Below are 14,036 nucleotides of genomic sequence, written 5' to 3'. Positions count from 1 at the left end.
CCTTTTGGGGTTGCGGGGGGTGCTGGCGCCTATCTCAGCTACAATCGGGCGGGCGGAAGGCGGGGTACAACCTGGACAAGTCGCCACCTCATCGCAGGGGCCAACACAGATAGACAATTAGGTTACCGTAGTAACTAATTACATGACCATAGTAACTAATTAGGATACCATCCATCCATCCATTTTCTACCGCTTATTCCCTTTTGGGGTTGCGGGGGTGCTGGCGCCTATCTCAGCTACAAACGGGCGGAAGGCGGGGTACATTCTGGACAAGTCGCCACCTCATTGCAGGGCCAAAACAGATAGACAATTAGGTTACCATAGTAACTAATGACATGACCATAGTAACTAATTAGGTTACCATCCATCCATCCATTTTCTACCGCTTATTTCCTTTTGGGGTCGCGGGGGGTGCTGGCGCCTATCTCAGCTACAATCGGGCGGAAGGCGGGGTACAACCTGGACAAGTCGCCACCTCATCGCAGGGCCAACACAGATAGACAATTAGGTTACCATAGTAACTAATTACATGACCATAGTAACTAATTAGGTTACCATCCATCCATCCATTTTCTACCGCTTATTTTCTTTTGAGGTTGCGGGGGGTGCTGGCGCCTATCTCAGCTACAATCGGGCGGAAGGCGGAACCTGGACAAGTCGCCACCTCATCGCAGGGGCCAACACAGATAGACAATTAGGTTACCATAGTAACTAATGACATGACCATAGTAACTAATTAGGTTACCATCCATCCATCCATTTTCTACCGCTTATTTCCTTTTTGGGGTTGCGGGGGGTGCTGGCGCCTATCTCAGCTACAATCGGGCGGGCGGAAGGCGGGGTACAACCTGGACAAGTCGCCACCTCATCGCAGGGCCAACACAGATAGACAATTAGGTTACCATAGTAACTAATTACATGACCATAGTAACTAATTAGGTTACCATCCATCCATCCATTTTCTACCGCTTATTTCCTTTTTGGGGTTGCGGCGGGTGCTGGCGCCTATCTCAGTTACAATCGGGCGGAAGGCGGGGTACAACCTGGACAAGTCGCCACCTCATCGCAGGGCCAACACAGATAGACAATTAGGTTACCATAGTAACTAATGACATGACCATAGTAACTAATTAGGTTACCATCCATCCATCCATTTTCTACCGCTTATTTCCTTTTTGGGGTTGCGGGGGGTGCTGGCGCCTATCTCAGTTACAATCGGGCGGGCGGAAGGCGGGGTACAACCTGGACAAGTCGCCACCTCATCGCAGGGCCAACACAGATAGACAATTAGGTTACCGTAGTAACTAATTACATGACCATAGTAACTAATTAGGTTACCATCCATCCATCCATTTTCTACCGCTTATTTCCTTTTTGGGGTTGCGGCGGGTGCTGGCGCCTATCTCAGTTACAATCGGGCGGAAGGCGGGGTACAACCTGGACAAGTCGCCACCTCATCGCAGGGGGCAACACAGATAGACAATTAGGTTACCATAGTAACTAATGACATGACCATAGTAACTAATTAGGTTACCATCCATCCATCCATTTTCTACCGCTTATTTCCTTTTTGGGGTTGCGGGGGGTGCTGGCGCCTATCTCAGCTACAATCGGGCGGGCGGAAGGCGGGGTACAACCTGGACAAGTCGCCACCTCATCGCAGGGCCAACACAGATAGACAATTAGGTTACCATAGTAACTAATTACATGACCATAGTAACTAATTAGGTTACCATCCATCCATCCATTTTCTACCACTTATTTCCTTTTGGGGTTGCGGGGGGTGCTGGCGCCTATCTCAGCTACAATCGGGCGGGCGGAAGGCGGGGTACAACCTGGACAAGTCGCCACCTCATCGCAGGGCCAACACAGATAGACAATTAGGTTACCATAGTAACTAATTACATGACCATAGTAACTAATTAGGTTACCATCCATCCATCCATTTTCTACCGCTTATTCCCTTTTGGGGTTGCGGCGGGTGCTGGCGCCTATCTCAGCTACAATCGGGCGGGAGGCGGGGTACAACCTGGACAAGTCGCCACCTCATCGCAGGGGCCAACACAGATAGACAATTAGGTTACCATAGTAACTAATTAGATGACCATAGTAACTAATTAGGTGACCATAGTAACTAATTAGGTTACCATCCATCCATCCATTTTCTACCGCTTATTTCCTTTTGGGGTTGCGGGGGGTGCTGGCGCCTATCTCAGCTACAATCGGGCGGGCGGAAGGCGGGGTACAACCTGGACAAGTCGCCACCTCATCGCAGGGGCCAACACAGATAGACAATTAGGTTACCATAGTAACTAATGACATGACCATAGTAACTAATTAGGTTACCATCCATCCATCCATTTTATACCGTTTATTTCCTTTTGAGGTTGCGGGGGGTGCTGGCGCCTATCTCAGCTACAATCGGGCGGAAGGCGGGGTACAACCTGGACAAGTCGCCACCTCATCGCAGGGGCCAACACAGATAGACAATTAGGTTACCATAGTAACTAATTACATGACCATAGTAACTAATTAGGATACCATCCATCCATCCATTTTCTACCGCTTATTCCCTTTTGGGGTTGCGGGGGGTGCTGGCGCCTATCTCAGCTACAATCGGGCGGGAGGCGGGGTACAACCTGGACAAGTCGCCACCTCATCGCAGGGGCCAACACAGATAGACAATTAGGTTACCATAGTAACTAATGACATGACCATAGTAACTAATTAGGTTACCATCCATCCATCCATTTTACACCGCTTATTTCCTTTTGGGGTTGCGGGGGTTGCTGCCGCCTATCTCAGCTACAATCGGGCGGAAGGCGGGGTACAACCTGGACAAGTTGCCACCTCATCGCAGGGGCCAACACAGATAGACAATTAGGTTACCATAGTAAATAATTAGATGACCATAGTAACTAATTAGATGACCATAGTAACTAATTAGATGACCATAGTAACTAATTAGGTTACCATAGTAACTAATTAGATGACCATAGTAACTAATTGGATGACCATAGTAACTAATTAGATGACCATAGTAACTAATTAGATGACCACAGTAACTCATTGGATGACCATAGTAACTAATTAGATGACCATAGTAACTAATTAGATGACCATAGTAACTAATTAGATGACCATAGTAACTAATTGGATGACCATAGTAACTAATTGGATGACCATAGTAACTAATTAGATGACCACAGTAACTAATTGGATGACCATAGTAACTAATTAGATGACCATAGTAACTAATTAGATGACCACAGTAACTAATTGGATGACCATAGTAACTAATTAGATGACCATAGTAACTAATTAGATGACCATAGTAACTAATTAGGTTACCATAGTAACTAATTAGATGACCATAGTAACTAATTGGATGACCATAGTAACTAATTGGATGACCATAGTAACTAATTAGATGACCATAGTAACTAATTAGATGACCATAGTAACTAATTGGATGACCATAGTAACTAATTAGATGACCATAGTAACTAATTACATGACCATAGTAACTAATTAGATGACCACAGTAACTAATTGGATGACCATAGTAACTAATTGGATGACCATAGTAACTAATTAGATGACCATAGTAACTAATTAGATGACCATAGTAACTAATTACATGACCATAGTAACTGTAATATCATCCATAAGTGCAGATTCCAACCATTGAAATACTTAGTATAGTTCAAGACTTCTGGTCATTAGAAAACATGAGTGCACATCATAATGGCAGCTACACTTTCCATCTTAAAAATCTAAACAAATTAGTTGGGAATGTCCGTGGGGCCAGATTGAAAAGCTAAACGGGGCCGCATGTGGCCCCCGGGCCTTAATTGGCCCAGGTCTGTTCCAACCACTGAGTAGGGACATCTTCTCATTCAATGCGTTTTCTTTATCACCATGACTACTTACGGGAGACTCCAGAATTTAAGTGCCCCTCCCGAAAATCTCCCGGGGCAACCATTCTCCCGAATTCTCCCGATTTCCACCCAGACAACTATATTGGGGGCTTTTCACACACAAGTGAATACAAGCCATACTATGTCAACAACCATACAGGTCCCACTGAGGGTGGCCGTATAAACAACCACTGTTACAAATATGCGCCACACTGTTAACCCACACCAAACAAGAATGACAAACACATTTCGGGAGAACATCCGCACCGTGACACAACAGAACAAATACCCAGGAACCCATTGCAGCACTAACTCTTCTGGGACGCTACAATATACCCAAGTATGAGTATTGAAGCACCAACACATGACGGTGTTACTTCCTGCATTGCTACTAGAATTAGCCAGAAACAGGTGGTCCTGTCCTCACCTCTCTCGCAGGAGCGTCCCAGGTATCCCGTTCCCGAGCAGTCGCAGACGTAGCGGTTCCAGCCCTCCCTGCAGATGCCGTTGTGCTGGCAGGGGTTGGACAGGCACTGCTTGGGGGGCTCCCTGGAGCACGAGGGCTTCACCCCCACTGCCCTTTGGGCCTCTGCGAGCCGCCTGATGTCTTTGCTCTGGCCGTCCACGAACAGGTCCCGGATGCAGCCCACGTAGCCGTAGTTCAGCAGGGCCGTCCACACCTGAGGACGGGAAAAGGTCAGCAGTGCTGAGCGCTTAGAACACTCTGACATTTGGCAGTTGTTAAAAATCTTATGGTCTGCGGTTATAAATGGCTGCATTGGCTTTAATTAGCTACTACTTGCATATGAAGAATGAACGCTTTTGCTGCTGCTTCAGGATGCAAACTCCCTTTAATGTCCTTTTGTGTGCTTTAATGTTTCCCTCTTACACACATGCTTATGTGTGCTGTGGCGATTAGTTTTTTTGTCCCCTTGGCCTCAGTCTGGACCCCCTCTCCCGGGACCCAGGCTTAGACTGATTTTTTGTTTTTCAACCCCCACCCTCCCTGAATCTGTGGGGCGGTATAGCTCGGTTGGTAGAGTGGTCGTGCCAGCAACTTGAGGGTTCCAGGTTCGATTCCTGCTTCCGCCACCTTAGTCACTGCCGTTGTGTCCTTGGGCAAGACACTTTACCCACCTGCTCCCAGTGCCAACAACACTGGTTTAAATGTAACTTAGATATTGGGTTTCACTATGTAAAGCGCTTTAAATCACTAGAGAAAAGCGCTATATAAATATAATTCACTTCACTCCCCAGCGTTTACTTCCTGCATGTCGGGGAGGGTCCAAACTTGCAATACTGAGTGCCACATGCTGAAATATCTAAGCATGTGGCGGCCTTTTGTCATTTTCTAAAAAGGGTCATTTAACGTAGAAATGCTAAAAAGTTACCGTATTTTTCGGACTATAAGGCGCACTTAAAATCCGTTCATTTTCTCAAAAACTCGACAGTGCGCCTTATAACCCGGTGCACCTAATGTACGGAATAATTTTGGTTGTGCTTACCATATTTGCCAACCTTGAGAACTACGAATTCAGGAGATGTGGGCGGGGTTAAGGTGGGGTGTATGTATTTTCAAGTATTTCTTATACAGTATATATATATATATATAAATATATATATATATATACATATACACACACACATATATATACATACATACATATATTACATACATACATACATATATATATATATATATATATACACACATATATATATATATATATACATACATATATATATATACATACATACATTTATTACATACATACATACATATATATATATATATATACACACACACATATATATATATACATACATATATTACATACATACATACATATATATATGTATGTATGTGTGTGTATATATATATATATATATATATATATATATATATATATATATATATATATATATATATATATCCATCCATCCATTTTCTACCGCTTATTCCCTTTTGGGGTCGCGGGGAGCGCTGGCGCCTATCTCAGTTACAATCGGGCCGAAGGCGGTGTACACCCTGGACAAGTCGCCACCTCATCGCAGGGCCAACACAGATAGACAGACAACATTCACACACTAGGGCCAATTTAGTGTTGCCAATCAACCTATCCCCAGGTGCATGTCTTTGGAAGTGGGAGGAAGCCGGAGTACCCGGAGGGAACCCACGCATTCACGGGGAGAACATGCAAACTCCACACAGAAAGACCTGGATTTGAACCCAGGACTGCAGGACCTTCGTATTGTGAGGCAGACGCACTAACCCCTCTGCCACCGTGAAGCCCTGTTCCACCCACCTGATTGGATTCTGTTGCTTTCTACATTTCCGTATTGTTTTATTCAGTGACTAATTTGTCAATTTGTCCCTTTTTAGACCAGTTGATCTGCCGTTTCTTTTCTTTTTCTCCTATGTCCCACTCTCCCTTGTGGAGGGGGTCCGGTCCGATCCGGTGGCCATGTACTGCTTTGCCTGTGTATCGGCTGGGGACATCTCTGCGCTGCTGATCCGCCTCCGCTTGGGATGGTTTCCTGTGAACGGGACTCTCGCTGCTGTGTTGGATCCGCTTTGGACTGGACTCTCGCGACTGTGTTGGATCCATTATGGATTGAACTTTCACAGTATCATGTTAGACCCGCTCGACATCCATTGCTTTCCTCCTCTCCAAGGTTCTCATAGTCATTATTGTCACCGACGTCCCACTGGGTGTGAGTTTTCCTTGCCCTTATGTGGGCCTACCGAGGATGTCGTGGTGGTTTGTGCAGCCCTTTGAGACACTAGTGATTTAGGGCTATATAAGTAAACATTGATTGATTGATTGATTGAATTATTTAGTTAGGGGGAAACAGGTTGTTAACGATAACCAAGACGGAAATTTTAAGTGAACAAAATGAAGATTGCTTTGAATTCCAATACCATTTTTTTTTTTCGGCATAGGATTTTGTATCTTTTCTGTTATTGGTCAACACACGCACCTCTGTAGGGAAGATGAGTCCGGCGCGGTCCTCAGGAAGTCCACCGAGGTACAGCGTCTCGTCCAGGTCCAAGATCTCGCTGTCGCCCGGCGCCGTGTACGCCGTCCGCACGCTGTTCACCGAGATGGTCCCTGAACACATCACCAATGACCTTCAGCGTCACCGTCGTCATCGCTGAGATGCTCATTGTATTGCCGCCCCGCTTTCTACCTCCTCCACACTACAAGTGATGCAGATCTGAATCTGGAGCGGCCTCGTCAGTGAGTCAATAGCGAGTGTGAGTGTCCAGCGCTTCGTCATCAATAAATCATCGGTTTATTTTCAGCCATGAGTGCAGTTAGTTAACAAACACCAAGAAGTCAGTAATGAGGTGAGATGACTCAACAGAAATGTGCTCGCTTACTACGTTATTGTAGCTGCCCTTAAACATCCACAATGTAATAAACAATGGCAGGCTTTATTGATTTCTCTAATCACCACCACACTGAAAGTTGGATTCAATAACCACTGTTTGTTTTTCTTACTACAGGCAGCAGGCAGACAGAATTACTGACTTTCCACAGGGAGCAGCAAAGCAGGCAAATTTAGCTCCGGACCGCAGTGCCAACAATGTTGTCCAAAAAGTGACGTAGAGCAGAAATGTGGACGCTTTTGCAACCTTCTCCGGATTGGACCTTGTTTTCTTATTCATATCAGGCAGAATCGGAATTATGATGCCAGGCGGGTCAATCACATGAATTAATTTGGTTTTCACGCCCTGCTGAAACAACCTCCTATTTATCCGGTACTGGACACTGCACTTCAATGGCTGGCTGGGAACCAAACGTAAACCATCCAAACCAAAAGCAGCAGCGTGGACCATTAAAGGCCTACTGAAAGCCACTACTAGCGACCACGCAGTCTGATAGTTTATATATCAATGATGAAATATTAACATTGCAACACATGCCGATACGGCCGGTTTAGTTGACTAAATTGCAATTTTAAATTTCGCGCGGAAGTATCATGCTAAAACGTCGCGGTATGATGACGCGTGCGCGTGACGTCACGCATTGCAGAGGACATTTTGTTCCAGCGCCGTTCACAGCTATAAGTCTGTTTTCATCGCATAATTCCACAGTATTATGGACATCTGTGTTGCTGAATATTTTGCAATTTGTTCAATGAATAATGGAGACGTCAAAGAAGAAAGCTGTAGGTTAATAAATCATGTTATTTTTGAATACCTCTATAACTGATAAGAGTAGTACGGCCGGTTTAGTTGACTAAATTGCAATTTTATCATGCTGAAACGTCGCGGTATGATGACGCGTGCGCGTGACGTCTCGCATTGTAGAGGACATTTTGTTCCAGCGCCGTTCACAGCTATACGTCTGTTTTCATCACATAATTCCACAGTATTATGGACATCTGTGTTGCTGAATATTTTGCAATTTGTTCAATGAATAATGGAGACGTCAAAGAAGAAAGCTGTAGGTTAATAAATCATGTTATTTTTGAATACCTATATAACTGATAACAGTAGTACGGCCGGTTTAGTTGACTAAATTGCAATTTTAAATTTCGCGCGGAAGTATCATGCTGAAACGTCGCGGTATGATGACGCGTGCGCGTGACGTCACGCATTGTAGAGGACATTTTGTTCCAGCACCGTTCACAGCTGTAAGTCTGTTTTCATCGCATAATTCCACAGTATTATGGACCACTGTGTTGCTGAATCTTTTGCAATTTGTTCAATGAATAATGGAGACGTCAAAGAAGAAAGCTGTAGGTTAATAAATCATGTTATTTTTGAATACCTCTATAACTGATAACAGCAGTACGGCCGGTTTAGTTGACTAAATTGCAATTTTAAATTTCGCGCGGAAGTATCATGCTGAAACGTCGCGGTATGATGACGCGTGCGCGTGACGTCACGCATTGTAGAAGACATTTTGTTCCAGCGCCGTTCACAGCTATACGTCTATTTTCATCGCATAATTCCACAGTATTATGGACATCTGTGTTGCTGAATATTTTGCAATTTGTTCAATGAATAATGGAGACGTCAAAGAAGAAAGCTGTAGGTTAATAAATCATGTTATTTTTGAATACCTCTATAACTGATAACAGTAGTACGGCCGGTTTAGTTGACTAAATTGCAATTTTAAATTTCGCGCGGAAGTATCATGCTGAAACGTCGCGGTATGATGACGCGTGCGCGTGACGTCACGCATTGTAGAGGACATTTTGTTCCAGCGCCGTTCACAGCTATACGTCTGTTTTCATCGCATAATTCCACAGTATTATGGACATCTGTGTTGCTGAATATTTTGCAATTTGTTCAATGAATAATGGAGACGTCAAAGAAGAAAGCTGTAGGTTAATAAATCATGTTATTTTTGAATACCTCTATAACTGATAAGAGTAGTACGGCCGGTTTAGTTGACTAAATTGCAATTTTATCATGCTGAAACGTCGCGGTATGATGACGCGTGCGCGTGACGTCACGCATTGTAGAGGACATTTTGTTCCAGCGCCGTTCACAGCTATAAGTCTGTTTTCATCGCATAATTCCACAGTATTATGGACATCTGTGTTGCTGAATCTTTTGCAATTTGTTCAATGAATAATGGAGACGTCAAAGAAGAAAGCTGTAGGTTAATAAATCATGTTATTTTTGAATACCTATATAACTGATAACAGTAGTACGGCCGGTTTAGTTGACTAAATTGCAATTTTAAATTTCGCGCGGAAGTATCATGCTAAAACGTCGCGGTATGATGACGCGTGCGCGTGACGTCTCGCATTGTAGAGGACATTTTGTTCCAGCGCCGTTCACAGCTATACGTCTGTTTTCATCACATAATTCCACAGTATTATGGACATCTGTGTTGCTGAATATTTTGCAATTTGTTCAATGAATAATGGAGACGTCAAAGAAGAAAGCTGTAGGTTAATAAATCATGTTATTTTTGAATACCTATATAACTGATAACAGTAGTACGGCCGGTTTAGTTGACTAAATTGCAATTTTAAATTTCGCGCGGAAGTATCATGCTGAAACGTCGCGGTATGATGACGCGTGCGCGTGACGTCACGCATTGTAGAAGACATTTTGTTCCAGCGCCGTTCACAGCTATACGTCTATTTTCATCGCATAATTCCACAGTATTATGGACATCTGTGTTGCTGAATATTTTGCAATTTGTTCAATGAATAATGGAGACGTCAAAGAAGAAAGCTGTAGGTTAATAAATCATGTTATTTTTGAATACCTATATAACTGATAACAGTAGTACGGCCGGTTTAGTTGACTAAATTGCAATTTTAAATTCCGCGCGGAAGTATCATGCTAAAACGTCGCGGTATGATGACGCGTGCGCGTGACGTCACGCATCGTAGAGGACATTTTGTTCCAGCGCCGTTCACAGCTATACGTCTATTTTCATCGCATAATTCCACAGTATTATGGACATCTGTGTTGCTGAATATTTTGCAATTTGTTCAATGAATAATGGAGACGTCAAAGAAGAAAGCTGTAGGTTAATAAATCATGTTATTTTTGAATACCTATATAACTGATAACAGTAGTACGGCCGGTTTAGTTGACTAAATTGCAATTTTAAATTTCGCGTGGAAGTATCATGCTAAAACGTCGCGGCACGTGACGTCACGCATTGTAGAGGACATTTTGTTCCAGCACCGTTCACAGCTATAAGTCTGTTTTCATCACATAATTTCACAGTATTCTGGACATCTGTGTTGCTGAATATTTTGCAATTTGTTCAATGAATAATGGAGACGTCAAAGAAGAAAGCTGTAGGTTAATAAATCATGTTATTTTTGAATACCTATATAACTGATAAGAGTAGTACGGCCGGTTTAGTTGACTAAATTGCAATTTTAAATTTCGCGCGGAAGTATCATGCTGAAACGTCGCGGTATGATGACGCGTGCGCGTGACGTCACGCATTGTAGAGGACATTTTGTTCCAGCGCCGTTCACAGCTATAAGTCTGTTTTCATCGCATAATTCCACAGTATTCTGGACCACTGTGTTGCTGAATATTTTGCAATTTGTTCAATGAATAATGGAGACGTCAAAGAAGAAAGCTGTAGGTTAATAAATCATGTTATTTTTGAATACCTATATAACTGATAAGAGTAGTACGGCCGGTTTAGTTGACTAAATTGCAATTTTAAATTTCGCGCGGAAGTATCATGCTGAAACGTCGCGGTATGATGACGCGTGCGCGTGACGTCACGCATTGTAGAGGACATTTTGTTCCAGCACCGTTCACAGCTATAAGTCTGTTTTCATCGCATAATTCCACAGTATTCTGGACATCTGTGTTGCTGAATCTTTTGCAATTTGTTCAATGAATAATGGAGACGTCAAAGAAGAAAGCTGTAGGTTAATAAATCATGTTATTTTTGAATACCTCTATAACTGATTGATTGATTGATTGATTGATACTTTTATTAGTAGATTGCACAGTACAGTACATATTCCGCACAATTGACCACTAAATGGTAACACCCAAATAAGTTTTTCAACTTGTTTAAGTCGGGGTCCACGTTAATCAATTCATGGTAACTGATAACAGTAGTACGGCCGGTTTAGTTGAATAAATTGCAATTTTACATTTCGCGCGGAAGTATCATGCATTGTAGAGGACATTTTGTTCCAGCACCGTTCACAGCTATACGTCTGTTTTCATCGCATAATTCCACAGTATTATGGACATCTGTGTTGCCGAATATTTTGCAATTTGTTCAATGAATAATGGAGACGTCAAAGAAGAAAGCTGTAGGTGGGAAGCGGTGTATTGCGGCCGCCTTTAGCAACACTAAACACAGTTGGTGTTTCATTGTTTATAGTCCCGAAAGATGACGGTGAAGCTTTACTATGGAACAGAGATGTCAAGCGAACACGGTTGGATTGGACCACAAACACAAAGTACAGTGTATTATGCAGCGATCATTTTAAAAGATCGTGTTTCAAAGAGGGTCCTTTGCGAAGGGCAGAGATGGGCATCGCCACCACCCGTCGACTGGTGCTGAAGAAAGGTGCAAGGCCGACCGTCAGGTTGTACAGGTACGACCATATAATCTCACTAAAACACTGGTAACACAGATAAGGGATTTACCAGAATTATCCTAGTAAATGTGTCTAATAACATCTGAATCGCTCCCACTGCCCTCGTCTGTCTTTTTTTTTTCTTCTACTCCTTCACTCTCACTTTCCTCATCCACAAATCTTTCATCCTCGCTCAAATTAATGGGGAAATCGTCAAATTCTCTGTCTGAATCACTCTAGCTGCTGGTGGCCATGATTGTAAACAATATGTGGATGTGAGGAGTTTCACAACCCGTGACATCACGCGCACATCGTCTGCTACTTCCGGTACAGGCAAGGCTATTTTAGTAGCGACCAAAAGTTGCAAACTTTATCCTCGATGTTCTCTACTAAATCCTTTCAGCAAAAATATAGCAACATCACAAAATGATCAAGTATGACACATAGAATGGAGCTGCTATCCCCGTTTAAATAAGAAAATCTCATTTCAGTAGGCCTTTAAGACAATTTGAATAAAACCTAACCGACGCAGTATGCTAGTCTTCATTTACCAGGACCTCAACGTTATTCTGGCACACACCTGAGCGTCCGTCCCTCTGAAAGTCCACGTGGTACCACTCTCCGTCATTGACCTTCTTGTCGATGGCCCTGGTCTTTGTGGTCCCTGAGCCCATGTCCAGCAGCAGGTACAGGTGACCGTCCAGCATCTCAATGGCAAAGAAGTCCACCTGCAAAAGAGGGGGGAAAAAACCCTACAATACATTGCTGTCGGCAATATTTAACAAATGGAATGTTGCTCCGAGGTGCTTTGAAAATAAGTAGTTTTTTTTTTTTTACAGGAAGCCTGATATTTGGGGATATTTTGATGATTGAATAAAAAAGACCTTTTTGGTGGCCATCTTGGACTAGTAATATTGGGATTAATATCTCGATATTTTTAGGCCATATTTTTGCCTTAGCCTTGATTGAACACTTGACACATATAATCACAGCAGTATGATAATTATATGTGTCTACATTAAAAAATTATTCTTCAAACCGCATATATATGTGCTCATTTTAAAATTTCATGCAGAGAGGGAAATCACAACTAAGAATATTTATCAAAACTGTATTAAAAAGTTATCAGGCAGTGAAGTGAAGTGAATTATATTTATATAGCGCTTTTCTCTAGTGACTCAAAGCGCTTTACATAGTGAAACCCAATATCTAAGTTACATTTAAACCAGTGTGGGTGGCACTGGGAGCAGGTGGGTAAAGTGTCTTGCCCAAGGACACAACGGCAGTGACTAGGATGGCGGAAGCGGGAATCGAACCTGCAACCCTCAAGTTGCTGGCACGGCCACTCTACCAACCGAGCTATGGCACAACCATTCATTTCATGTCAAAACAGAAAGTGCAAGATTGTCAGGGACATTTTAAAACAAGCTATGAGTGCACTTTTGTGCATGATGTCACTAAGATGACATATCAAAACAACACTAAATTAAAGTGCACTTTTTGTACAGAACGCCACTACAATAGTTTAAAACAAATAAAGTGCACTTTTGTGCATGATGTCACTAAGATGACATATCAAAACAACACTAAATTAAAGTGCACTTTTTGTACAGAACACCACTACAATATCCATCCATCCATTTTCTACCGCTTATTCCCTTTCGGGGTCGCGGGGGGCGCTGGCGCCTATCTCAGCTACAATCGGGCGGAAGGCGGGGTACACCCTGGACAAGTCGCCACCTCATCACAGGGCCAACACAGATAGACAGACAACATTCACACACTAGGGCCAATTTAGTGTTGCCAATCAACCTATCCCCAGGTGCATGTTTTTGGAAGTGGGAGGAAGCCGGAGTACCCGGAGGGAACCCACGCACTCACGGGGAGAACATGCAAACTCCACACAGAAAGATCCCGAGCCTGGATTTGAACCCAGGACTGCAGGACCTTCGTATTGTGAGGCAGACGCACTAACCCCTCTCCCACCGTGTTAAAACAAATAAAGTGCACTTTTGTGCATGTTGTCACTAAGATGACATATCAAAACAACACTATATTAAAGTGCACTTTTTG

At 43.2% G+C, this 14,036-nt stretch overlaps 1 protein-coding gene across 1 annotated transcript in view; it reads right to left on the bottom strand.

Annotated features, from left to right (window-relative positions):
* The window catches only part of LOC133557141 (neurexin-1a-like), a 174,141-nt gene that overhangs the window by 3,643 nt on the left and 156,462 nt on the right, over nucleotides 1–14,036 (bottom strand). The window contains exons 10-12 of the mRNA XM_061907385.1: nucleotides 12,544–12,691; nucleotides 6,903–7,033; nucleotides 4,298–4,600 (exon numbers count right to left, since the gene is read on the bottom strand). Of these exons, the coding sequence (XP_061763369.1) occupies nucleotides 4,298–4,600; nucleotides 6,903–7,033; nucleotides 12,544–12,691 (582 nt within the window). The remainder of the gene's footprint in view (nucleotides 1–4,297; nucleotides 4,601–6,902; nucleotides 7,034–12,543; nucleotides 12,692–14,036) is intronic.

Source organism: Nerophis ophidion, linkage group LG08, assembly GCF_033978795.1.
Source record: "Nerophis ophidion isolate RoL-2023_Sa linkage group LG08, RoL_Noph_v1.0, whole genome shotgun sequence".
In the NCBI taxonomy this organism is placed as follows: Eukaryota; Metazoa; Chordata; class Actinopteri; order Syngnathiformes; family Syngnathidae; genus Nerophis; species Nerophis ophidion.
This window is presented reverse-complemented; position numbering and strand designations above follow the sequence as displayed.